This window comes from Echinops telfairi, unplaced genomic scaffold, assembly GCF_000313985.2.
Source record: "Echinops telfairi isolate 266 unplaced genomic scaffold, ASM31398v2 ScPeMD7_7468;HRSCAF=8506_0, whole genome shotgun sequence".
Taxonomy (NCBI): domain Eukaryota; kingdom Metazoa; phylum Chordata; class Mammalia; order Afrosoricida; family Tenrecidae; genus Echinops; species Echinops telfairi.
Window position 1 is genome coordinate 52,730,006 of NW_022111369.1, and position 27,411 is coordinate 52,757,416.

At 44.3% G+C, this 27,411-nt stretch overlaps 1 protein-coding gene across 1 annotated transcript in view; it reads left to right on the forward strand.

Annotated features, from left to right (window-relative positions):
* Positions 1-27,411, forward strand: part of WDR19 (WD repeat domain 19) — a 96,550-nt gene that overhangs the window by 41,018 nt on the left and 28,121 nt on the right. Inside the window, exons 15-24 of the mRNA XM_004703165.2 lie at positions 2,486-2,635; positions 8,287-8,434; positions 8,554-8,758; positions 12,102-12,261; positions 12,699-12,809; positions 17,712-17,821; positions 21,561-21,618; positions 24,343-24,483; positions 24,561-24,643; positions 25,060-25,143. Coding sequence (XP_004703222.1) covers positions 2,486-2,635; positions 8,287-8,434; positions 8,554-8,758; positions 12,102-12,261; positions 12,699-12,809; positions 17,712-17,821; positions 21,561-21,618; positions 24,343-24,483; positions 24,561-24,643; positions 25,060-25,143 — 1,250 coding nt within the window. The remainder of the gene's footprint in view (positions 1-2,485; positions 2,636-8,286; positions 8,435-8,553; positions 8,759-12,101; positions 12,262-12,698; positions 12,810-17,711; positions 17,822-21,560; positions 21,619-24,342; positions 24,484-24,560; positions 24,644-25,059; positions 25,144-27,411) is intronic.

The following is a 27,411-nucleotide window of genomic DNA, read 5'->3' on the forward strand; positions in this document are numbered from 1 at the left end:
CCGTCCCCCAGGGAAGAGGTTATATGTAGATCCCTGTAATCAGTTCCCCCTTTCCACCCCATCCTCCCTCCACCCTCCCAGTATCGCCACTCTCACCACTGGTCCTGGAGGGATCATCCGTCCTGGATTCTGTATTTCCAGTTCCTATCTGTACCAGTGCACATCCTCTGGTCTAGCTGGATTTATAAGGTAGAAGGTTTGCATTGTAGATCATCAGTTTTACATTCAGCAATTCGTGCACATTTTGCTTCAGTCATCCATCTGAAGAGCACATGGATTATTTCCAAGTTTGGGGTTATTCCACAGAAAGGTGCTGTCAACATTGATAGGTCTTTATGTGAACACAAGTGTTTATTTTCTGAGAGACAGAAGCCTTCACGCCCGCGTGAAGGGGTAAGATGACAACGAGTACTGGTGGCCACGCAGAGAAACTGGAGCGGCACACATGCCTGGTGGGAATGTAAAACGGAGCCACCACTTAGACAGACAGCTCGGCAGTCCTCAGAACGTTCCATAGAGTTACCGTATGACCCAGCAATTCCACACGAGGAATATACTCACCAGAGACGCGAAACCAGGTCCACACTAAAATGTGTGCATTCACACTCATGGTAGTATTGTTCAAAACAGCCCGCTGCCCACCTGACGGCGAGTGGATGCGTAAAGTACGGTTTATCTGTTCTGTGGAATTACTTGGTAATAAAAAGAAATGAAGTACCGACATACGCTAAAATGTTCACACATTATGCTAAGTGCAATAAGGAAGCCTAAATCGGGGCCCAGAGTATATGATTCTATTGGTATTAAATGTCCAGAAAAAGCAAATCTAGAGGAGAGAAAATGTTTTAAATTGATGGTAGCGATGTTTCGCAGCTCTGTAAATATATTAAAAACCATTGAATTGTACACTAAATAAGTGAACTGTGAAACTTTTTTTTTCTTTAAAGTCCAAACATCTTCAAAATCCCTTGGGAATATTTGGACCTGCTTCTCGGTTCTCTTCCTTTGATTTGTGTGTCTCTTTTCTACCACCAACTATGGGTCCTGGTTACCTTGGTGGTGGTGGTAGGTGGTGGAAGGGAGGTGGTTATAGTTAGGTGCCATCAAATAATTTCCGACCCATAGCTACCATGTACACTACAGAATGAAAACACTTGGTCCTCACAATTGCTCCTGTTTGGTTACTGTGGCTATATAAAGTTTTAAAGTCACGTAGGGTTCTCCGTTTATTTAAACCTTGAGTTTCATCAGCTTTTCGTAGTTTAACATACAAGTTTTGTTAAATTTGTACATGTTTTGTTAAATTTACAACTTAGTATTCCTTTTGTTTTTCATTCAATTTTTTTTTTCTCAAAATTGCTTCAGCTTTTCCCTTCCTTTGCCTTTCTGGGTAAACTTTGGAACAATCTCGTCTTAAACATAAAAATAAATCTTGTGATTTGGGTGGGAATCGTATTAAACCTATCAATTTGGGGAGAATTAACATGAATTACTATGTTGAGTCTTATAAAAACATGAATTACCTTCTCCATTAATTTAGACCTTCGACTCACTCACTCTCTCTCTAATTCACTCACTCTCTCACTTTCACTCACTCACTCACTCACTCACTCTCTCATTCACTCACTCACTCACTCTCACACTCACTCACTCACTCTCTAAAAAAAAAAAAATTTAGACCTTCTTTGATTTTTTTCTTCATTTTTATGTAGTTTTCAATATATAAGTCCTGTACATGTTTTTTAATTTGTACCTTCATATTGCTTTGTTTTTCATGATCACAAATGGTGTTCTATATGATATTTTGCTATCTATGTGTTAATGCTAATAGAGAAATCCAATTTATTTTATTATGTAATTATTTTTATATTTTAAATGAATTTTCTTATTAGCTAACCAAAATAACTCAAATGACAATTTAAAATTTACTCTTAAGTACTAGAAAGTTTAACTACCACTTAGAAAGTTTAAAACTCAATTATGTTTAACCTCCTCCCTGGGGGTGGACAACAGAAAAGTGGGTGAAGGGAGACGTAGGACAGTGTAAGATATGACAAAATAATTTATAAATTATCAAGGGTTCATGAGGGGAGGGGAAAAATGAGGAGCTGATTGATATCAAGGGCTCAAGTAGAAAGCAAATGTTTTGAGGATGATGGCAACAAATGTACAAATGTGCTTGACACAGTGGATGGATGGATGGATTGTGATAAGAGTTGTAAGAGCTCCCAAAATGATTTTAAAAAGAAAACTCAATTATGTGTTTATATGATTAAGAACATTAGAATTAGCAGACTGCTACATTGCATGTACATTGCCATTTCACCTGTTTGAAGGAGTCATTTACCTTTCATGTCTACTAGTCATTTTAGACTCGTCCTTAATGTATATAGCATTTCTCTTAAACTTAGGAAGTATCTTGGACTTAAATACTGCAGGTGCTCTCTTGACCATCTCTAATACTTCCATGATGACTGTTTTCCAGGCTGGTGTCATTCAGCATTTCTACATTGAAGACTGGCAATTTGTAAACGAATATCGACATCCTTTCGGGGTGAAAAAGATTTTTCCTGATCCAAATGGGACAAGATTGGTTTTCATTGATGAAAAGAGTGAAGGATTTGTCTATTGCCCAGTAAGTTTAGGGGAAAACATTTTTAAAAAAATTTTTAATGCAATATGAGGTTTTAAAGTATACATCATATATAAAGTTTTTTTTTCTTTTCAACAGTGGAAGGGATTTTGTACTTTGTTACCATGTTTGTGAATGAATTAGTCACAAGACCATATCAAGAAATTTGGGGAAGCAGGAGATAATTATAAAGATGACCTTGAATTCCCTCTGTAATTGGAAGTTCAGTCCTATAGAGCTTTCTACCCCGAGTGCTAATCAGATCTCTGCTGTTTCCTGCTGTGTGGGCAGGCAGGTGGAAGCTGCTGCCTAGGCCGCGTAGGCAAGAGGGTAGGAGTATAAATCAAGTCAAAGCTGGGCTGAACCTGTTGGGGGGCGGTGGGTAAATCGTATGCTTCTGGCCATTTCGCTGTTTTCCTTGTACGCTTCTTTCCTTGAGACCAAAACTCACTCACCGCCAACCACTTGTGACTGACTCATAGCAACCCTTCAGAACAGAGTAGCACCGCCTCTGTGAGCTTCTGAGACTATCACTGTGAATGCGAGTAGAGAGCCCCCGTCTATCCCGTGGGGTGACGGGAGGTTTCCACCTGCTAACCAGTAACCACGCCACCACCAAAAGAGGCTAGTATGACTTCCCCCATGGGATTCGGGTTTGGTTTCAGTGAGGCAGTTTCCCCAAACATCTCATCAGGCACAAGGTGGCAGATGTTAACTGAAGTCCTCCCTTCTTTGTGGAGTAAACACTGAGCTGCTGACTGAGGTCCAAGCCACCAGATGCTCTGCAGGAGGAAGGTGAGACTGGCAGTTCCTGCACACATGTACAGTCTCAGATCACTGCGTTGGAATTGGCTTGATGGCAGTGGGATTTTTTTTTTTCTCCTAACTTTGAAGCAGTGGGATTTTTTTTTTTTTTTTTTTGGCCCCACTTTGAAGCCCCTAAAGCTTCCGGATTTAAAGCTTCTTCCTGTTCATCTCCACTCCCGTTCCCAACCCTAGTCTGCAGCTCAGTGAAGAGTTAAGAAGACAAAGTGCATACACAAAACTGTGAGAGAACAGGCTTTCCTTTTCCCTATGAGGATGGATGCTTGCTTTTGCTCCAAGTAAGATCTGATTGATAGCTCTAGGTGGCGTAGGCCAGACCTAAGGATCTTTGGTGGCACAGCGGTTAAGTGTGGCTGCAAACTGAATGGTCGGTCAGTGGTTCAAACCCACCAGCCACTCCAGTGGAGCACGATGGGCAGTCTGCTTCCATCAAGATCACGGCCTTGGAAACCTTATGGATTAGCTCTCCTCTGACCTATTGTTGAAACCCGCTTCATTGTAACGTGTGTGTGTGTGTGTGTGTGTGTGTGTGTGTGTGTGTGTGTGTCTCCGTGTCTCCTTGGGCTGGGCAGGGCACGAAACGGATGGCGTGTGCCTGAGGCCTGCTTGAAGAGCAAGAGGCTGCTGCTCTGAGTTCTTTGGGACCAGCATGCTGTGTTTTGTTTTGTTTATAAAAAAAAATCTGCCCAGTCATAGTATGTTACTATTGTAGCTTAATTTCCATTCAACTTGAAACAAGTTGTAGAGAAACAGTCTCAAAATAGTAACACTACTTTTTAAAATATTGAAACTAGTCTTGAGACTTCTCACATTCACTTGTGATTCTTCAAATGGACACCGGCTTTCCTCACTGTGTGGATGCCAAGAAAAATGAGTTGTTTTGTAGATCTGAGTTGGGAAAGATGAGCTCTTTTCTTGAATATGTGTTCCTCAATCAATCTTATACCCTGCGACTCCCCAACTCCCCTAAAGGGTAACTTGGGATATATTATAGTAAGTTCATAAGCATGTAATGCTCCAGAAGCCGTAGTCTAATAGTTAAGGGTCTGGGTTTTAAAGCCATACAGAGAGACAGATCTGAGTTATTGAGGGTAGTAACAGTAACAAGTAAGGCTTTGTGCTGAAATTGCTTTCTGTATGTTAAGTGATCTCTTGATCCTTACAGCAACCCCAGAAATAAGTAACACATATTGTTTCCATGTAGCAAACAAAGAATCTAAGGCATAGAGATCAGCAACTTCTTGTTGTCATTCGCAACACTACTTTTCCAGTTACTGAGTTCAAGAATTCGTTGCACTGCCACACAGAACCCACAGATTATATGCATGAGTAAAAGGCTTAGAAGAAAGTTAACAGGTTGTAATGAAGGTGAGAGAAGCTCAGGATACAGTTGTTCACTCAGAACACGTTACAAAGTTCTTCCAGGGTTGCTGATAAATGCCCAAAGGGCATGCCACTCTGCTGTGAGCCTCACCCTGAGGGCCCTCAGCTCCAGCTCCATGGGTCATCAATCCAGCATCCCCAATTAATTACCCAGAGGCTTTCTACTCTAGTAAACCACAACTTGAAAGCATTCAGCTCTACCTCTTTGGGTCAGCAAACCCAGCTCCCCAGGTTAGGTGCCCAAAGTCACCCCACACACAAGCTTTCCTACCTCAAAGCTTTACTTGCTCTGCAGGCTAGGAAGTCCACCGCTCTGTCTCATGCTCTGACTCCTGCTGCTACTGCACCTCTGCTATCACAGCTGTCTTCTGGACCCAGCAGGTTCATTGGGCAGGAACATGCTCCACTCTTAGCTCTTGCTGGTAGTAAAATCCTCTCTCCTACATCTCAGAAGGCTCATTTTCTATGCAGCAGGATGGCAAGCCAGTGGATCCTGTTAACAATTACTCACAGGTGGATCCTATCAGTGTCTTTCAACTACCTTCTTACCCAGACCCAAATGGTAAAATGTTTGATGGGAGTAACAGAGACTTTGTCTAGAAGAACCATATTAAATTATTCACTGCCCCTGCACTGGTCCAAGGTCACACAGCCAATGAATGATCTGAATGATGTAAACCATGGGTCCCCCAAAAGAGAAAAGATGGAAGTTGTGAAGGATTTCATCCTCCTCGGATCCACAGTCAGTGCTCATGGAATCATCAGACAACTGACAAAAATGAGGCGTTTCATTAGGTATGTCTGCTGCACAAGACCTCTTTGAAGTGCTGAAAAGCAAGGATGTGACGTTGAGGACTGGAGTGCGCCGGACCTAATCCAGGTCTATTCAGTTGCCTCCTGTGCTTGGGAAAGCCGGACATGGTCTAAGGAGGCCTGAAGAAGAGCTGGTGTACTTGAGTGGAGAGTACCGGTGCTGGTGCTGGTGCTGGTGGAGAGTACTGGAAGTACGATGGCGTGCCAAAAGAAGAAGCAATTCTATGCTGGAAGAAGTACGGCCCCAATGCTCCTTGGAGGCAAGGATGGGGAGACTCTGTCCCACCTACCTCAGACATGTTGTCAGGAGAGACCAGTCCCTGGAGAAGGACGTCATGTTGGTAAAGTGAATGGACTGGAAAGGAGGCCGGCCCTCGACACAGTGGATGGACACAGTGGCTGCACCGATGGCCCCGGTGTAAGAACAATGGTGAGGACGGTGCAGGACTGGGCAGGGTTTCCTTCTGCTGTCCATGGGGTCACTGTGAGTCAGAACCAACATGACGGGACCTAACACATAGGTTCCCAAGCACTCATCCGCCCCTTTTCAGAAGGAACAAGTTACTCAGCGGCCCCCTGGCACTTCGTACTAATGTCTCCCCCGCCTCCTCGCCCTCCCCCCAGCACTTGGGGGCTAAAGCCCATCATCCTGGATCGCTGTAGGTTTCTGATTGTTCCTGCGCCCCCTGGGGGTGGTGCTGCCTGCCTTGAGGAACACCTGTATCAAGCTGGACTACATCTGTCTCTGCAAACTCATTTGGACGGCACTCGCAGTGTCCTCATCTGTAAAGTGGGGTCCAGCCTTGTGGAGTGGATGTGGGAAATCAGTGAGCTCATGCTCAGAAAGCTCTTCGTGCAGGGTCTGCGGGCTCTTCTTGCTTGCCTCCAGTCCGGTGGCTTTGGTGTGCTGGTCACTCATTTGTACAAAGTGAAAGTCATATAGCACCGTGGTTCCAAACGTAAGCTCTGGCGCCAAACAGCCTGGATTCAAATCCCAGCACTCCGGCATGTCAGCTGTGTGACTTGGAAATTTCTCTTTGCCTCAGTCTCCTCATCTGCCAGATGGGGATGGTAACAGTCGTATCCGTCTTTGAGATTTGAGGTTAGAAATTCAGTTTCTTGGCTGTGCACTGAAAAGTTGGCAGCCCAAAAAACCCTATGGGGCAGTTCTGTTCTGTTGCTGTACTTGATGGAAAATCAAGTCGATGGCCTCTAACAACAGCAACAAGAGCATGTAAAAGTGATTGGCGTCATACCTGGTGAGCAGCACTGTCCAGTAGCTAAGCCTTGGGCTGGTTACTGCAAAGCCAGTGGTTCAAACCCACCAGCCAGCCAGCCAGCCAGCCAGCCTACTCCTCTGGAGGAAGATCAGGCTGCCGACTCCCTTCAAGATGTTTAGCCCAGAGCCTGTGTGGAGAAGCTCTACCCTCTCCTCTAGGGCCACCGTGGGTCAGAGTGATTCGATGGCAGTGGTTTGGGTTGTTTTTGGTTGGTTGGTTAACTTTGTAATGTTGACTAGTCCCATTTAAAACGAAACTGGTAGAATTCATTATAATTCTGTTTTATTTCTTTCAATATTACTATTCCAACGTGATCAATACTAAAATATTGTTAGCGAGGCTTTACATTTTTTATCATACTAAGTTGTTGAAACCTAATAAGTACTTTGCAAGTACGCATCTCTGAGATTGGACCAGGCACATTGCAGTACTGAGCTGCCAGGGGCTACCAAATTGAACAATACTGCCCTATAACTTGAATTACTATTTGGGGGAATTTGATATTTTGTTCTTATATTTTTTAAGAGGAAGGTAGAGTGGGAGGAGGCAGGTATTTCCAAGCCATCCACCCAGGATCTACAAACCTCGCTGCCTTTCTGAATCCACAACAAGCGTGTGGATTGTTTTCCACTGTTTACATGGATTCACTTGCTACGACAGGACATGGTGTTTATTAGAATATATTGTAGAGATGCCTTTGGAATCAAATATGCCTACGGGAATTTATTTAAATTCAAGTTAAGTCATGTTTAAATGTTCTGTGTTCAGTATTACTGAAATTTTTCTCGACACAGGTGTGTCGTGATTTAAATCTGTCATCACAAATATCTTCACCTTTTGTTTCTTAACCCGAAGCTTTGCATCTAGACTTGTGGCTTTCCCTACAAATTCCCCAAATGCTAGGTGAAACCTTTGGTGTACCACGTAGTACACTTTCTGTTAGAAAGCCAGACCTAGGATAAGAAGTAGGAGCTGTGTGGCGCAGTGGTTAGGAGTAGGGCTGCGAACCCCAAGGCCAGCAATTTGAAATCACTGGCAGCTTCTTGGGGAAAAGGTAAGGCTGCCTACTCACGTGAAGAGTTACAGTCGCGGAAGCCTACGGGCGCCATTCTCCTCGGTCCTGTCGGCTCAGGATGAGTTGGAATCCAGTCAGTGGCACCGGGTTTGAGTTTCTGGGGTTAGCCTCGGGACTGAACGTTCCCTTCCTTCCCACTACGACAGGAGTGTGAAGGCTGGGGTAGACAGGCCGGTGAACTCGGCCGACCCCCCAGCACCAAGCCCAGGCTTCTGGCAAAGCAGATGACAACGGTGTAAGCGCAGATGCGGGACACGGCTTCACATCCTCTCTCGTAGGTTAATGATGCTACTTATGAGATTCCCGACTTTTCACCGACAATTAAAGGTGTTCTCTGGGACAACTGGCCAATGGACAAAGGAGTGTTTGTTGCGTATGATGATGATAAGGTGTACACGTACGTTTTTCACAAGGATGTTATCCAAGGTAGGTACTTAATCCCTCTGGGGGGCTTTTGTTGGTAAACAAGCCTCTGGTGCAGTGAAGTGAACACAGGCCTGTCTGGTGTGTGTTTTAGGCACTAAGATATGTGTTTTATAATTTAGGCTCCAAGGTCATTTTGGCCGGTGGCACCAAAGTCCCCTTCTCCCATAAACCTCTGCTGCTGTATAACGGAGAACTGACGTGCCAGACGCAGAGCGGGAAAGTCAACAACATCTTCCTCAGCACCCATAGCTTCTGCAACTCTCTGAAAGACGTGGGGCCGGAGGAGCTGAGGCAAATGCTGACCCAGACGCTAATGCTGAAAAGGTAGGGCTTTAACAGCCAAAGGCAAATCCCAGGAAACTAGCTGCAGGTCGCAGCGTGTATCTCATTTTGCCTGGCTGTACTTGGGCACCTAGAAAGCACCTGGTTTTAGATTGCGCAGAGGCTCAGAGAAGCTCCTGGATATGGATGTGCACATGAGTTCTAAAGGAAATACCCCTGTCAGCCATTGTTGGTGGTTTGTTACAACAAAAGTCCTTCAGATCAAAAAGGATGATAAGAACTGCCCTCACCACCACCCCAAAAAAACCCTGCAAATTCATTGCTATCAAGTAGATTCTGACTCATAGCAACCCTGTAGGACATGGTAGAACTGCCCTGTGGGTGTCCCAGACAGTGACTCTTTACAGGAATCGAAAGCCTCATCTTTCTCCCACAGAGTCACTGGTGGCTTCAGACTGCTGACCTTGTGGTAAGCAGCTCAACCCGTAGCACTACACCCACCGCTAGGGCTCCTTGTCTAAGAACCCAGATAGCTCAATGATTGTGGAAGCCTAAGAAATGGAGTTCTTTCAACAATACCTTGATTTCATCATTAAAACGTTGGAGCTTGCCTTGCTTGGGACTTCCTCTTACCTCGTGGGGCCACTCTCGAGTTCTCTGTGGGTCTGATGGTCTGTCCGTCTTTCATAGGGTGCAGTTCATCAGCACCTCATGAGCTCTCTTCTCGTTCCAATTCTTCCTGAGCCATCTCTACTCACGTGGCTTCAGCTACCATCTATACAGGGCTGATTCCAAACTCTTGCTGTGATGTAGTGGATTATGAGTTTGGGGGCTAATTGCAAGGTCTGCACTTCAAATCTGCCAGATTCCCCCTGGGACAAAGTTGAGTGTTCTGTAAAGACGGGAAATCCTATGGAACAGTTCTACTCTGTCCTATAGGTAACTGTGAATCAGAATTGACTTGATGCCAGTGGATTTGGGCTTGGGTTTATTTGTTTTTGATCATTGTGAGCTCCTCAAACAAGCCCTGTCAAAAACCGAACTCCCAATCTTCCCCAGGACCCTGTTCTTCCCATGTCCGGTGTGTGTGCTTACCCTATCACATGTGTGTACACACACACACAGACACACACACACACACCAGGTCCTTTTCTCCACTTCTTTCTCCTGCCATCACAGACCCTCACTACCTCTCACGTGGAATACTGTAGCCACCCCCTGCCTGCTTCCTCTTCCATTGCTTGATGACCTTCTGATCTGTTCTCCACCCACTCTTGAATGTTTTAATCTGATGCTCTTGCTGCCCCGTGAAGATCTTTCGGTGACTTCTTACTGCCTTCAGAAAAGCTCCCACCCCTTCAGGACCTGAGCATGGTGCTCTGGACACACTGGTGACTTACTGCTGGCCTTACCTGTCGCCCCTTCTTGACTTCCTCTCTGGTGCATGACTACTTGAGTTCCGTGTTTTTCCCATCCTCCTCTGCCTTGGCACATGTTCCCTCTCCTTGGGATGCGCTTCCACTAACTGTATGTAGTAACTCTTCGTTGTCCACCAGTCAGTGGTGGCCTCCTCTCCTCCAGGAAGCCTTCCCAGACCCCAGAACCACCACTGGCAGGCTAGATGGGGGGCCTTACTGATAAGTTGCATCAGGGCTAGAGTAATAATACCACTTAACAGCTCTGTGACTTTTCAGGTCTCTCAACCTTAGTTTCCTGCCTTGCATAGGGGGACTAATAATAACGTGGAGTGTAGAGGGACGTTGGGGTAATTCCATGAGAGAACCCAAGGCAGGCACTTAACAGTAGATTCACATAGTGCAATTGCTCGGTTACCTCCCATATTGTGTTCAAGCCCCTGCTAAGTGATCTCCTTCTTCTGTTTCTTTTCCCTTCCCTGTTAGGACTTCCTCAAAGACAGTGACTGCATGCCTTTATCTCTGTATCTTGGCCCTAAGCACAGTCCCCGACACACAGGAGATCCTCAACAAATGTGTGTTGGTAGATAAAAGGATAGATGAGTGGATGGGTTCAATGCATTGCCTGAAAGGGGGAAAAATTATTTAGCCTTTATGTCCATTTTTAAAACCAGAGGTTGGCAAACATTGTCTGTAATGGGCTTCCACTCGGTCTTTACTTGACCCAAACCACAGGTCATCAAACAACATGGATACCTGAAAAAGGGACTGGGAATGAAGAGGGGCAAGAGACACGAGAAATGGAGACAAGACAGGAGTCTGATCAAGCCTCGTTTATTGAGCAGAAGGCAGAGGCCTAAATACCCAATGGTGGGCGGGTAACATTACATCATATGCTAATAAAGCGTAACAGGTAGTATCCAATAATCACGCAGCTACCAAATATGGAAGAAATGGCAGGCATCAGTCCTCAAACAGGTCCGCATGCAAATGAGGTGCATTTGGATGCCTGGCGGAGGTGTCCAATGAGGATGGCGGCTGCCTGCCACCGAGCACCAATCATCACAAAGGTCAAGCAATTAAAAAAACTCAGGCAAGACAATAGGCCAGGGAACATCCGGGAATGGGAAGCTTAAAGACAGCGGACGGCGCAGGCCGTGGGCTGAGGGACGTGCAGACTCCCACATGTGCAGACTCCCACATGTGCAGACTCCCACATTTATTTATAACAAGAGGCAGTGACTGGATTTGGCCGGTGGGCCCTCGTTTGCTCACCTCTATTTTAAACGTCTCCCGTGGCCAAGAATAGAGTACCAGAACGTTGGTGATTAACCACCCCCCACCACCCACCACCCCCCCACCCCCGGCACCCCAGAATGAGGACGTGTGCCCTCGGAAGGTGACAGCCTGGAGAAACTGGCCACCTGCTGTGGTTCTGCTCTGCACAGAGTCTCCAGAGTCAGAGCCGACTCCACGCCAAGTAACAGTGACGGCCAGCTCAATGAGATGGCACACACAAAGACGCTTTGTCTAGGAATTATCTAAAACAAAGCAGAAACCAATCATTGACCGAACCATTGATTCTGTCATCTCATAAAATCCTGAGAGTTACCAAGGGCTCAAGTAGAAAGTAAATGTTTAGAAAATGATGATGGCAACCTATGTATAAATATGCTTGATACAATGGATGTGTGGAATGTTATAAGAGCTGTATGAGCCCCCAATAAAATGATTTTTTTTTTAAATCATGAGAGTTCTGGGAGGAGGGATTCCAGAGACTAGATTCAGATTAATCAAGGAAATTCAAGGGAAACTTTTATCAGTACAAATAAGTGTGTTTTTTTCATAACATGCAAATAAAAAGGACACATTAAGAAATGTTTTGCACAGTACACCTAGGGCGTGATACTCAATTCGATGTCTCCTGAATTTGCCCAATGGCTGTCTGACAAAACACATGTGCTGTGTAGGTTTCCAGATGCCTGGGAGATGTGCAGGATCCTGAATGACCATGCTGCCTGGAATGAGTTGGCCAAAGCCTGTCTGCATCACATGGAAGTGGAGTTTGCAATCCGAGTGTATCGGGCCATTGGGAATGTTGGCATGGTGATGTCCTTGGACCAAATAAAGGTATGTGGCATTTTATAAGATTCTTCAGCTCAGATTTAAATACTGCTTGTTCAAATATTTTTATATTTCTGTGGTGGTTCTTACCCAGTTCATACATGTGAATTGATTGAATAGTGCCACTTCTACTGAACAACGTCTTTTAAAAAAAAATCTCACCCGGTGTTTCATTTCATCAAAAATGCTTTGACACCCTCTTGAAGCTGTTACCGTATATGTCTTTCGGTATCTGAAACCCAGGATTGATGAGCCTATAGAGACGGCAAGTAGAATAAGGATTAGGGGGAGGTGGTGGGGTGAAGGGGAGATGATGTCAAGGAGCCCATGTCGAAAAGGAAACTGATAATGGTAGCAGTTGTACAGTTCTGCTTGGCGTGATTGAATATGGAATGATGTGATACGTAGGTTAAAATAATAAAGAAAAATGCTTTGACTTTCAGGGAATAGAGGACCACAACCTTTTGGCAGGACATCTTGCCATGTTTACTAATGATTTCAACCTGGCTCAGGACCTGTACCTGGCGTCCAGCTGCCCCATGGCTGCCCTGGAGGTATGGCCACAGATAAAGATGGGATGGAGCACCTGCCAAGGGATTCATACCTTTGGTATAGTTCCCATGTCCCAGCAGCGTATACTGCTGACTCGCTGATCACTGCCCACTGCTCCTCAGCCCTGAATGCAGTTCAGCTCTGAGATCCCCTGACTCGCTTCAAAAATACTCTTTGCAGTCTGTATTCTGGGGAGGCATGAGAGTCATAGTCTTATGCTATGACCAAATAAATTAAAAATCAAAATGCACCCCAAAAGAGTAGATTTTGTCACAGGGCTGTACAGGAGGAGCCAGCATTTACTGAAAACCACTGTGTGCCAGGCACTATTCTGAGCATGGGACAGATATTAATTCATTTCACCCTCCCAACAACCCCCTGTGAACGCTGTGTTCAAGATGGGAAAACCAAGGCACATTCTCCTCTTGCTTATTGTCTGAAAGTCCCCCGGGATTTCAGAGGCAGGCGAGGGATCAGTGGACCCTCGCTAGCTGTGCCAGAGGTGAGCATTGCGGGAGGGAGAACAGGATGGGGGGAAGGCGTGAGTCCCAGGGCAGAGAAGGAAGGAGACGTGGCAATGGGGAGTCGTGATTAAGAACAAGGATTTGAAGTTCACACCAGAAACACCAATCTCATTGCCACCGAGTCCATTCGGCCTCACAGCCACCGGTGGGACAGACTAGAACTGCTCCCAAGGTTTTCTGAGGCTGTACGTCTTTTTTTTTTTTTAATCGTTTTATTGGCATGTACAATCCTTATCAGAATACATACATCCATCCATTGTGTCAAGCACATATGTACATTTGTTGCCATCATCATTCTCAAAACATTTGGAGACTGTAAGTCTTGAACGAAGCAGACGACCTCATCGTTCTCCCATGAACCAGCTGAACTTTTGGATGGCAGCCCAACACGTAACTCACTGAGCACCAGTGTCTCCACTGAGAGGTGATGGGTTTGAACCACCCGCCTTGCCATTTGCAGCCCAACTGGCACCCCCATTCTGTCACCAGGCTCCTTGTACAGTCAGACACCAAACTCCAAAACACTCACTGCCTTTGTGAGCCTGGAAGACGGGCAGAACTGTCCTTGTGGGTTTCTGAGGCTCTAAATCATGCTGGGAACAGAAAGCTTCATCTGTCTCGCACCACAGAGCTGCTGTGTTTGAACCACCAACCTTGTGGTTAGCAGTTAAAAGCATAACCCCAACTGGGTTTCACTCTCGTCTTTGTGTAAGCTCAACTAAACCAAACCAAACACCGGGCCATCGAGTCGATTCTGACGTATAGGGACCTGCAGGACAGGGTAGAACTGTCCCCTCTGAGTTTCCGAGCCTGCAACTCTTTATGGAAGTAGAAAGCCCTGTCTTCCTTGGAGCAGCTGGTGGTCTTGAACTGCTGACCTTACACTTAGCAGCCCAATGAGTAACCACTATGCCACCAGGGCTCCTGTGTAACCTCAGACAAGTGATTTAATCCTTCTGAGCCCAAGACCCACTTCTTCAAAGGGACAGTATCAGCATCTACCCACAGAGTTTTTACTGGGACTTAAACTGAGATTAGATCTTTTAGCATAAAGACACAAATGGTAGCTATTGCCCTGATTTGTGATATAATTCCCCTTCAAACCAGCCTTTCTACAATTAGAGGGGGTGGGTTTGAAATGTTTTTGCTACTAATTTCAGAATTTACAGCAAGTTTTAATTTCTGAATTTCAAGTGAACTAAATTAACTTGAAGAAAACTTGGATACGTGTCCTGGTATTCTGTGAGATCACTGGGGACACCTGAGAAGTTTTCACCCTTGAATTGGTGCTCACTGAAGTAGGAACACGGCTCCAGGGGCTGAGGAGAAGACATCCTCGCAGCTCTCAGCACTGGGCTGTGTATCCTGGTCATGTCCTAAGAGGTTCATGTGAGATTTGAGTCCGTGTCTTCCAAATGGACAGGGGTCACTGCCCCGTGTCGTTCCTTTCGCCCCTCTCTGACAACTGATGAGCGTTCACCAGGCAAGCTTGTTAACCTGTGTCCAAAACACAGCCTCTGATGCCTCCGTTTCTGCATCTCTGAAATGGGGTTAGGAAAAGGTCCTCTTACAGAGTAAGCTGCATGGTGCTGTCAGGCAACCATTGGACTGCTAGCTGCAAGGTCAACCCTTCAAACCCACCAGCTGCTCTGCAGGAGAGAGATGAGGCTGTCTGCTCCTGTGAAGATTTACAGCCTCGGAGACCCAGCTAGGGTCACGATGAGTTGGAATCGGCGCAATGGCACTGGATGCTTTTTTATTTTTGACCCGAAAACACTCCTATAGGTCAACAAACAGACCTTGAACTATTTACAGGCTTTTCTTTTTTTTGGTCATTGGTTTGTTGTTTTGTTTTCTTTTGTTGCTTTGTTTTGCTCTTGTCTTGTTTTTTGTGCATATTATTATCTCTGCAGCAGGTCTATCTAGATAAGATAGGCTGGACACGCAATCTGGAGGAGAAAACAATGGGACCAAAGGTTCCAGGGGGACATGGGAGAAGGGGAGGTGAGGGGAAGGAAGTGGGTATTAACAAACCCAGGGACAAGGGAACAACAAGTGATCCAAAATCTATGGCGAGGATGGTATAGAGGTCTGGTAGGGCTTGATCAAGGGCAATGTAATCAAGAGGAATTACTGAAACCCAAATAAAGGCTGAGCATGATAGTGGAACAAGAGGAAAGTAAAAGGAAATAAAGATCTAGGAGGCAAAGGGCATTTACAGACATCTAAATACAGGCATGTACACATGTAAATATATATGACGATGGGGAAATAGATCTATGTGCATATATTTATAGGTTTAGTATTAAGGTAGCAGATGGGCATTGGGCCTCTACTCAAGTACTCCCTCAATAGAAGAACACTTTTTTCTATTAAACTGGCATTCCATGATGCTCACCTTCCCGACACGATCGCTGAAGACAAAAGCGGGTGCAGAAGCAAATGTGAAGAAAGCTGATGGTGCCCAGCTATCAAAATATATAGCATCTGGGTTCTTAAGTGCTTGAAAATAAATAAGCAGCCATCTAGCTGAGAAGCACACCGGCCTGTGTGATCACAAGGTGTTGATGGGATCAGGGATCAGGCGTCAAAGACCCAGAACAAAAAATCCTATTGTGAATGAGGGGGAGTGCAGAGTGGAGACCCCCAAAGCACATCTGTAGGCAACTGGACTTCCCTTTACAGAAGGGTCACAGGGAGTAGATGAGCCAGTCAGGGTGGGGTATAGCCACAATGAAACATAAAACTTTCCTCTAGTTCTTTAATGTTCCTCCCCCCACTATCATGATCGCAATTTTACCTTACAAATCCGGCTAGACCAGAGGATGTACACTGATATAGACAGGAACTGGAAACACAGAGAATCCAGGACAGATAAACCCCTCAGGACCAATAATGAGAGTAGCAATACTAGGAGGAAAAGGGGAAGGTGGGGTCAAAAGGGAGAGCTAATCACAAGGATCTACATATAACTCCCCCTCCCTGGGGGACAGACAACAGAAAAGTGGGTGAAGGGAGACATCAGACAGTGAAAGACATGACAAAATAATTTGTAAATTATCAAGAGTTCGGGTGGGAGGGAGAAAATTGAGCTGATACCAACGGCTCAAGTGGAAAGAATGTTTTGAGAATGATGATGGCCACTAATGTACAAATGTGCTTGACACAATGGTTGTATGTATGGATGGTGATAAGAGTTATTTGAGCCCCCAGTAAAATGATTTTTAAAAATTAAAAATACGGAAGCTAATGCCAAAGAAGAGTGCTCACAGATGTTCATTAGCCCCTAAAATGTTTGTTATTAATGGCTTTCTAGCATGTAGGATAAAGTAAGGAAATTACTTCAAGATTCTCCAATGGGTAGTTTATATTGGCGTGCTGTACCAGATACAGGAAGGTTGCTGGAATCAGGAGAAAGACAGTGATGTATATTTCCGATTTGGTGGCATGCAGTGGCTTTTGCACTGGGCTTCTGTAAGTCTCATGGGTGTAGGCGGTGGTGGAATAAGGCCGTACTTGTTCATTCAAGCACAGTTATGTGTCTAGGAGCCTGAGTGGTATAGTGGCGACGTGTGGGCTGCGAACCACAAGGTCAGCAGTGTGAAAGCACTACTGGTTCCATAGGAAAACAGGGACGGGACCGGAATCCCATGGAGCAGGTCTACTTTGTCTTACAGGGTCCAGATAAGTCTGCTTTTGTTTTGTTTTGTTTTGTTTTTCATTACTCATACTAAGCCCTGGTGGCGCAGTAAAGAAGCACTCAGTTGCTAATCAAAAGGTCAGAGCTTCATAGTGACCAGCCATTTCAGGGAAGAAAAAGGAGGCTCTCTGCTTCCATAACCCCCCCACCCTCCCCCACCCCACCCCATGAGGCAGTTCCCTGCCCTTTCAGGTCACTAGAGGTCAGAATCGACTCTGGCGGTGGGGCTGGTTCTCTTGGTGATCGCAAGCTTCAGATGGTCTCAGACAATAACACCAACCCCCGTTGTATAGTGTTGCCCAAATCTTTTTTAATCACCACCTCTGTGTTGAGAAAGATTAAATGAAAGCTGATTGATTAAATTAGTCTATTTCATTTCCCCCTATGGAGAAAAACCAAGCCATAAAGAATCATATTTTGCCAGGTAAGATAAAGCTTTGGAGGGCCCCAAACCATCATAAGAGGGAAGACTTATTTGTCCCCCCCAAGGATCAGTTTTCTCTCTGCTGAGGGATATCTCTCCCATTGAAAATGCATGTTACCATCATATCACTGCAAAGATTACATATTATTATTTAAACAAAACGCTTTTTATAATCACATTTGTTAAAACTGATGCTTTATGGTGGCTTTACAAACTCATTGCTCATTTTAAATTAAGGCCTCTCTCTTCCTAACAGATGAGAAGGGATTTACAGCACTGGGACAGTGCTTTGCAGTTAGCAAAGCGTTTGGCCCCAGACCAGATACCATTTATATCCAAAGAATATGCTATTCAGCTTGAATTCACGTAAGTCTCACTTTTACAGGTTTCAATGAAGACTAAATACTGTATATCTGTGATTTTAAACTGCCTTTAATTATCAGGTCCTCTATTGATTCGATAATTACCTTTCAGGAAAAGCAAAAACAAAAAAACTCTTATGTTAAATATACATCTCATCAGTGTTGCTGTACCTATGTTTATCCACTTTTGTTTTCAACATAAAAAAATCTAAATTCTCTCCGAAGCATTTTCTCCCTTTACAGCAGTGGTTCTTAACCTTCCTAATGCCATGCCCTTTAATACTGTTCCTCATGTTGTGGTGACACCGCCCCCAAACATAAAATTATTTTCATTGCTACTTCATAACTGTAATTTTGCTACTGGTATGAATCAGGCGACCCCTGTGAAAGGGTCATTTGACCCCTAAAGGGACTTGACCCACATGGTGAGAACCACTGCTTTAGAGTCTACATGTTGGTCTGAATCACATGTGTGCATCAGGAGTTAGGCATGGTGTCAGGGAGACACTCTGCTTTTCGTAATATGTATTTTGAACTATCAATAGTAAATCCATAATCTTAGTTTTCATAGTGCTCTGCTTTCACTCTGCTCTGTTAGCACTTTGAGGACTTGCAGTGTCATTTCAAGACACAGCGGAAAACACCAGGGTTTAGTGTCCACCTTCTATCCTCTTAAAAGAGTCATCTTTCTCTTTAGAGTTGAATTGCACGTGGAGTAGACAGTAGACAGTTAGTGTTGGAAGTCAAGCCAGAATCTTTTCACAGAGGGATATCCACTGCTTAAGTAATAGTCCTTTATGATCGGTGAATAGTCTTCTCAAATCACTTCTACCTGTGGAAATTCTACAGTCTAGCCTGATGAGAGATTGAGAATTTCACAGTCTATTAATTGCAGTAGATATGAATTTTTATCCCAATGCCACATGATAGTATAATTTTAGAGATATTTAGGACCCAGGGAGGTTGGTTTTGTTTGTTAACTTTTTATTGCGAATTAGGTGAAAGTTTACTGAGCAGATGATAGTCTTCCATTCAACAGTTCATACTCATTTCCGGATTCAGCTCATCCATGGCACAATCCCCTTTATGTACCACCACGTGCCCTACTTCCTCCTCGTGTTTTTTATTTCCCTTCCTCCGCCTTTTCTAACCCCCTGCACTTAGTCCTTGGGCAAATGCTGCCCATTTGATTTTAAGTGGTCATTGTTATGACTTTGAGTTTTAGTCTACATTTTTCTTCCACTCTCTCGAGGACCTTCGAGTGTGATCTTTTTCAGAGCAGTTGGTAGCACCATATAATTCTTCTGATCTCAGGGTTGTGGTTACTGATGTTTGCATGGTCCATGGGTCCATTGGATTAGCTGTTTTGGGGACCCAGCTTTACATTACCAGGCAGCCATGGCTGGTACTACTAGTGCCAATACCTACAGAGATAATAAGTCCACCTGTGTTTCTGCAAGTACAACTGCATTTTGATTTTCTCTGTCTGACCACCAGAGCACTTCTTTTTGACAGCTATTACATTTCAATATCAAATGCATTCCAATATCAAAATAGGGGATGGGGTATAATCTTTAAACAAAGATAATATGGTTTTAATATTTGGCTTTTTTTCAAAGCATACTTTTGTATAATTCCATCTTATTTCATGTTGAATTTAGATTTAATGAGAACATTGGTGCACAAATTCTAGTTGTAGAAATTATTCTGTCTAATTTTATCAAAACAACTCTTTCATTTCTAACCAGAATACCTCATTTTGGGTTTTTGCATTCTAAAAGTAAAAATTGTTTGGAGATTTCGTTTCTTCTTAATCAGCCTTGATTTAAATTAGCCATATTTTTGCCCCTCACAAAGTAAGCCCATAGGCTAAAAAGGGAAAATTAGAATCACAGTGCATAATACAAGTGCCTTGTCCATCACCACCCATCCTGAGGGTGACGGGATCTTAGAGACAAAACTCCTATGTTGAAAAGACCAGAGAGCTGACCCATCACATCCCAAGTCAGTACAGATACTAAGAGATTTCAAAAAAGTTGGTGGAAAATTCCCATTATCTTTTGATTCTTTTTTTTCCTCATGAACTGTTTGAAGCCCCAGTACACCCTCAACCCATCCTGAAGTCTTATTTTCACAGGAATTGAACCTCTTGAAAAAAATTCTGATACTTTGTTTCCTTAGAGTCGTTTGAGCAGGAGGCCGATTAAGAGCCCTGTTTTGTTGCTTTCTGCCCTTCCTGCTAAACACCTGATGATGGAGCCAATGGGCTACCGATTCCTGCCGTTCTGTCTGCTGACTCCTGGACCCTGATCTAGGCACACATCCTGGCCTTTGCTAGGATGGTAACCAATTTAGGTCTCCCAGCAGCCACCAGCTGCCGACTTTGGCCTAAGGTGCTAGGTCTACCCTCAAGCCCTGCAGTCTGTTTCATTCTGCATCCAAGACCTTGATGAGATTGAAGGAGGAGCAATCTGCTAAACCTGGGAAGGATTTCTCTCTAGTCTGGGATTCGGGGAATGAATTGGATCTGTATGAGAGTTCCAAAGTAAAATAATCATGAAACAAGTGTGCCAAAGTGCCATGAAAATAAAGGGAGAGTTCCGGAATCATAGCCTAGCAGTTCCTAATTGAGCTTGTTGCACACAGAAAACCCAAGACATTGGAAGGAGGGACTCTTTCCTGTTGTCAGGAGACATCTAACCCAATTACATTGAGTCCAGCACAATAGGAATTTCCATTCAGGACCACTGTTGGCTGTGTTGCCCTGGGTTCACCAAACAAAAGTTTGATAATAGCAGACCACACTCAGTTCTAGTAAAGCCTTTTGACATCAACAGATGAGGAACTGTAGGCTTACAGACGCCAAGGACCTTGTCTCAGCTGGTAAATGGTGGAGCCAAGATAGGTCTCAAGTATTAATCTTTCCAGCACTCAGTAATTTATTCTGGAAGAGATGGTTTCTCAGAGGATGAAGGCTGTCATGAAAACATTAGGCAAATCACTGACCGAATTATGTCCCAAATAATGAAACTAAGTTGAGATAATAAGTGTATATTGCAGTGTACAGAATACTGTTAGCATCTGTGATGGCAATCATGTTTTTACTTGTACATAATTCTTGTTATCAGAGTCAGAGCAGGACTCTCAGTATTATCCTCATCTAGCCAACAGCAACTCAGTTTCTCAATTACATTCTGTTTCTAAATGTTGGTTCACTGGCAATGGAGCCCCAGTGAAACAGTGGTTATGCGCTGGCTGCTAACCACTGGTCGGGTTTGAAGCGGTCAGCTGCTGCACGGGAGAAAAAAGAGACTCCCCTCCTGTAAAAAGCGACCGTCTCAGAAACCCGCAGGGGCAGTTCTCCTCCGCCTGTAAGTTGCAATAGACTCGATGGCAGTGCTTTTTTTTTTTTGGCAAACGCATTCACTTTTATGGTCACCATTGCCATTTCGTGCCCTGAAGAGAATAACCAGAAGTAGCCCGTAAAACTTAATGCGGATTCCAAAAATATCTGGCATGCCCAAAGAAAGTGCCTTCCAGTCTAGTCTGATCGGCCCTGGTGACTTTTTCTAAGTCGCAAAGGAACAGCGGGCCGCACTCGGACAGGACATGCTCGTGTGTGTCGCGGATGTCACAACTTTTGTCAGCTGAAGCAACTTGGTGGCAAAGATGATCTTAAATCTTGTCTGCATCCATGAAATATGTACATATGTATGAGAATTCACTCTTGATTTTTCTTGCAGGGGTGATTATGTAAATGCTTTGGCTCATTATGAGAAAGGGATAACAGGTGATAATAAGGTAACTTTGAATAAAGATAAGACGTTCATAATTATCCTGCATGTGTTTGCTTCGTTTCCATTTTAAAAATCATAATCTTTTTTGCATTTTAATTGTTCACTAATTAGTAGGTGAGCCCCCCTTTCAGTTTGTTAGCAACTTTAAACTCTTAAAAACTGAAGATGGCAATATTTTTGTCACTTTGAGAACAATTTGTCTTCTAGTGCATTTATAACTGTTTCTCATCCAGGTTGGAAGTAAGATTTTTATCCTTTCCCATTCCTCTGATAACTATGCTTTTTATAAGGCTTTCCCCCCCTTTTCCCCTTGGAAAGCACGTTGGCCATTCCCAGTTCATAAGAGCCCCCCTGGCCTGCCATCGGCCATGTTGAATTCTTCTAAGGTCAACCTAGAAAGTGGGTACTTTACCCTCTCCCCCAAATTTTAGCTCAGTAGGCTACATTTTATCATGAAACTTGGTTTCTAAGTTAGGTGACACCTTGTAAAGGTTGAAAATATTTCGCTTTTCTCAGCGTTTTTATTACAAAAGTAATGCAAGCTCATTGCAGTCTGTTTTAACTCTGAAGACTGTGCGACAGGAAAGGGAGAGGTCCATGTCCTCTCCTCAGCCACACCCTGATGGCGACACCATTGATGCTCGGTGTATTTCCATTCAGAGTCCTGTCCAAGCATATGGGTATGCTCGGTACGGATCTTCACTAGAAACGGAATCGCCCATCGAGGACCCGCTCTGTACAGAGCAGCACATGGCCTTCCTCACAGTCTTTCCAAGTCAATAGATAAACTCGTTACCTACTTTTAACAGTGTCAGCATCCCGGTTTTGGATGGCCACTCTTTTTTTTCCATCCATTCTCTAACTGAAGTAATATTGTTACTGGATTTTTTTAGGTTTTGCCTATTATCAACTATCTGTAAAAAAATTATACCTAGTACATATATCATTAGCTACCTAAGTAACTGCTTCTGAAGGCTATATTCTTATCTTGGTGAGATTACAAGGCTATAAAGTGTGCTTTTAATGGTTGATGATGCTCAATTGTTTTACAAACAAGAAGTGTAGTAGTTCACCCACCAGCAATAGAGAGAATATCCATTTCTCCCATATTCTCACCAACACTGAATGTTATCCATTATTTTATCCTTACCAATTTGATAATTAGTGAAATTAGGCATGTTTTTCACTATTTTTGCCCAATTGTATGTATTTTTTATGGTGCAAAGATTGCCTAAACATAAAAAGGGACTTTAAAAATTTGTGAGAAATTTAATCATGTTTTAATTTAATTTTTTCACAAATGTTTTGAAGTTCCCTCATAGCTTTTGCTCTTTTTGCCCTTGAGCTTTTGGTATTTTCTTTGTTTGGCTACATCCAGGTAGTTCATCTTTTATCTTTGGTGTTGAATACGGTAATCATTAGACACATCTGCCTATATTCATTGAATGATTTAAATGAAATGATTTTAAATTCAATTTTTAAAATGACAGTAGCCATAGTTCAAGTTCTCAGTTAACACATGTGGCTGTTAGCTACCATCTCGGACAGAGATGCTATAGAATACTTGCATCATTGTAGAAACCTTGGCTGGACAGGCTGCTTGGATAACGTGTAATCAGAGATGACATTTCTCCAGTTGTTGTTAGGTGCTTCCGAGAGAGCTCCTACTTGTAGCTGGATGATGTCCAACAGAAGTGACATACTGCCCGGTCCTGCCACCCTCCACTTGGAGCCCAGTGGTGCAGCGGCGCTGTCAGTCCGTCATTGAGTGCCTTCCTGTTTTGATTTTTACTAGTGCTGATTATTATTTGAACATTTCTTTGCTTATCAATATTATCTTTAGTACACTAAACAATTCAGAAAAACTGTTTACAAATGTCTAAATATGTCCACTAATCTCCAATGCTGCTTGTGGCGTGGGCGTGGGCGTGGGGTTGACGCTCTTCTCTGCACCTGTCTGTCTAGGGTAAAAGTTGGTGAGTTTCTGCCTCATGTCTCCTCTCCAAAGATTCACTTGCAATTTGATCAAACTTTTTATTTAATAATTTTTATAGAATAAACACTACATATCAATGTAATTACTTCTTATATAAAACTTTATAGCAAGAGTCCATATTAAGGCATACAAACTGTTTAGATTCATTCAAACCCAAGAGTGTGAGTCTTTTACCAGAGCAGACAGCCTCATCTTTCCCCTTCAGAACTGCTGGTAGTTTTGAACCACCAGCCCTGCAGTTAGCAGCCCAACGCTTGTCCCCTAACACCACAACGGTAGTCAGAGTTTGGTCTTAAGCATCAAAGATCGGGATCTTGAAGACAAAGAAACTCTGCAACAACTACTTTGTTTTCAAATGCTGAGTATATTTTCAAACTCCTGGGACGTGGCCTGAAAGATGACTGAAAGTAAACTCTCTTCCTCGAACTAATTTCAGACCGAAAGCATTTGTTCGGTATGAAATACGAGGGAGGAGCCAGGATGGAGTCGTGGGTCACGTGTTGCTAACGTGCGGCTAACTGCAAAGGCAGCTGTTTGAGCCCACCAGCCGCTGCGGGGAAGAATGATGAGGCTCTCTGCTCCCACAGACTGACAGCCCTGGGGAGCAGTCGTTCTCTGTGCCAGAGGGTGGCCATGAGTCCGAATCGACTCGACGGCCATCGTTTGTTATGAAACATACGAACCCACAGCTCTTTAAGCTCGGAATTGTCAGAATGTGCCTTCCACTTACAGGAACACGATGAGGTATGTCTGGCCGGAGTCGCCCAGATGTCCATTAGGATGGGAGACATACGGCGAGGAGTTAACCAAGCCCTCAGACATCCCAGCAAGGTCCTGAAACGAGACTGTGGAGCCATCCTGGAGACTATGAAGGTATCCCTTTCTCGGTGTACACAGCGTGCCTGACACACAGCACATGGTGTATTTTAACCGTCTTATTTTAACCTCAGCAATTTTCAGAAGCAGCGCAACTGTATGAAAAAGGTCTGTACTATGACAAAGCCGCATCCGTGTACATCCGCTGCAAGAACTGGTAAGAATCTGCTAACGTTTCCTTCTGACCAGCTTGGCAATAAAGTGCTGGGGATGCCTCACTGCCTACTTCGCTTCTGCTCCCACCTGTACAGTCCAGCCCCTAACTGGGCCTGCTCTCCCCTTGTTCCTTCTCACATGAGTTCATGTTCGTAACGTTTTTAAAAAAATAAAGAAGACCACATTCATCTGGTCTCTGTCGGAAATCCCCGTCACAGAAACCCCCAAGGAGAGGGATCAAAACCTGGTTTAAGTAGCCGATCTTCTTTCCCACTCCTGGGCCTGGGGTCCATTGAAACAGCAACCCAATCTACTACTACCCAGCTGGGAGCAAAGGGGAGGGTAACTTTGGGCGGTAGAATGCTGCTTGTGGTGTGGGCGTGGGGTTGACGCTCTTCTCTGTACCTGTCTGTCTAGGGTAAAAGTTGGTGAGCTTCTGCCTCATGTCTCCTCTCCGAAGATTCACTTGCAATATGCCAAAGCCAAAGAAGCGGATGGAAGGTTTGTACAGGTTCACCAATGTATCCAAATTTAAAAATAAGGTCAGTTTTTAAAATAGCCATTGGTACACATGGAAAAAGCACACCAACCTGTGTGATCATGAGGTGTTGATGGGATCAGGTATCAGACATCAGAAGAAAAAACAATCATATTGATGCAAACAAGGGGGGGCTGGAGTGGAGACCCAAAGCCCATCTGTAGACAATTGGACATCCCCTCACAGAAGGGTCACAAGGAAGGGACGAGCCAGCCAGGGTGCAGGACAGCACTGACAAAACACAGCATTTCTCTAGCTCATTAATACTTCCTCACTCCCACTATTGTGACCCCAGTTCTACCTTACAAATCCAGCTAGACCAGCACATTTACAGATACAGATAAGAGCTCTCAACACAGAATCTAGGATAGATAAACCCCTCAGGACCAATAATGAGAGTAGTGATACCATGAGGGTAGGGGAAAGATGAAGAGAGAAGGGGGAGAAAGGAGGAACCAATTGCAGTGATCGCTGTACAACCCTCCTCCCCCCATGGGGGATGAACAACAGAAATGTGGGTGAAAGGAGACACTGGATGGTGTAAAATATGAAAATAAAAATAATTTATGAATTACCAAAGGTGGGAGGGCGAGGGGGGGAGGGGAAAAAAGAGGAGCTGATACCAAGGGCTCAAGTAGAAAGAAAATATTTTAGAAATAATGATGGCAACATGTACAAATGGGCTTGATATAATTGATGTATGGATTGTTATACAAGCTGTAAGAGCCCCCAATAAAATGATGTATTAAAATTTTAAAAATAATAATAGCCATTGCTGTTTGCAAGCCGTGGTTACGCCACTGGGTGAACGTTGGCTGCCCCAAGGTGGGCAGTTAGACCCGCAGTCACCCCCGAGGAGAAAGATGAGGCTGTCTCCTCCTTTCACGACTGACTGCTTCAGAAGCCCGAGGTAGGGTTGCCGGGCATCGTAATCAACTTGAGGGCAGAGTTTGGCTCAGTAAGGCCCAGGGTCCTGGTGCACAGTGGTTACACGCTTGGTGGCCAACCAGAAGGTTTGCAGTTCAGCTGCTGCTCCAAAGGCCTGGTTGTTCCCATAAAGGCCACAGCCTGAGACACACTCCCAGGCAGTCCCACTCTGTCACAGTGGGTTGCTATGGGTCAGAATCGACTTGCTGGCATCTGACAACAAGAAAAACAACCAAGCAGAGAGAGAACACTGCCCTGCCCAGCCTGACGGCGCATGCTGTCTGTTTTTCTCGACCTCAGCCCCTCCCTCGCGTGTTTAAATGGAGACCCCTCTCTCCATCTGAGGGTTAGATGTGGAAAGTTGAGGTTTTGATGTAATATGGCAGGCAACTGCAGTAATGATTTTATTAAGGACAGTAACTCGGGCGATGCAGATGGAAAGAACAAGGAATGCGCGTGGATCCACACGTCTGGCTGCACTCTGTGAGCCACAAGTAGTATTAAAATCTAGCAGTAGCTGGTTAATGTCCTAACTCCACAAAGGGCTCCTACAAATTAATTCAAGGAAGTCAAAAACCTTAGTAGGGAAATGGGTCAAGGGCAAGTCCCAGACGAGACTATGCAACTATCAAATAAATGTGGAAAAAAGTTTTACCTTACTGAAAGAAATTCAACTCAAGTAACAATTTAAACGGAACTCACTGCCGAGTCAATTCTGACTCGTCGGGACCCTGTAGGCAGGGCAGAACTGCCCCAGTAAGACTGACTCTTTATGGGAGTAGAAAGCCCCATCTTTCTCCCACGGAGCAGCTGGTGGTTTCTAACTACTGACCTTGTGGCTCGAAGCCCAACGTTCCACTACTCCACCAAGTAACAATCTATCATAAATGGCCATATCAGGGAAAACGTATGTGGAGTCAAAATGCACTTGTTACATGTAACCAATAGCAGTGGAACTTCCTGTAAGTTTTGGGAAGTCATTGGTAATGATGTTCTAAAAGATTTTGAACGGTTATTATCCACCTTTCTAAAGTGGAGGTGGCACAGTGGTTACACATTGGGCCGCTAGCTGCAAGGTCAGCAGTTCAAAACAGACAGCTACTCGATGGGAGAAAGATGGAGCTTTCTACGCCCATAAAGAGTTACAGTCTGGGAAACCCACAGGGGCAGCTCTATCCTGTACTGTAGGATCACTCTGAGTTGACATCAACCGGATGACAACGAATCTGTCTGTTGTTTTTAGTTAGGTAACCTCAGGAAATGGAGTTTGCGCTCCTTGCTCTGTGGGGCTGAATCTGTCTGTT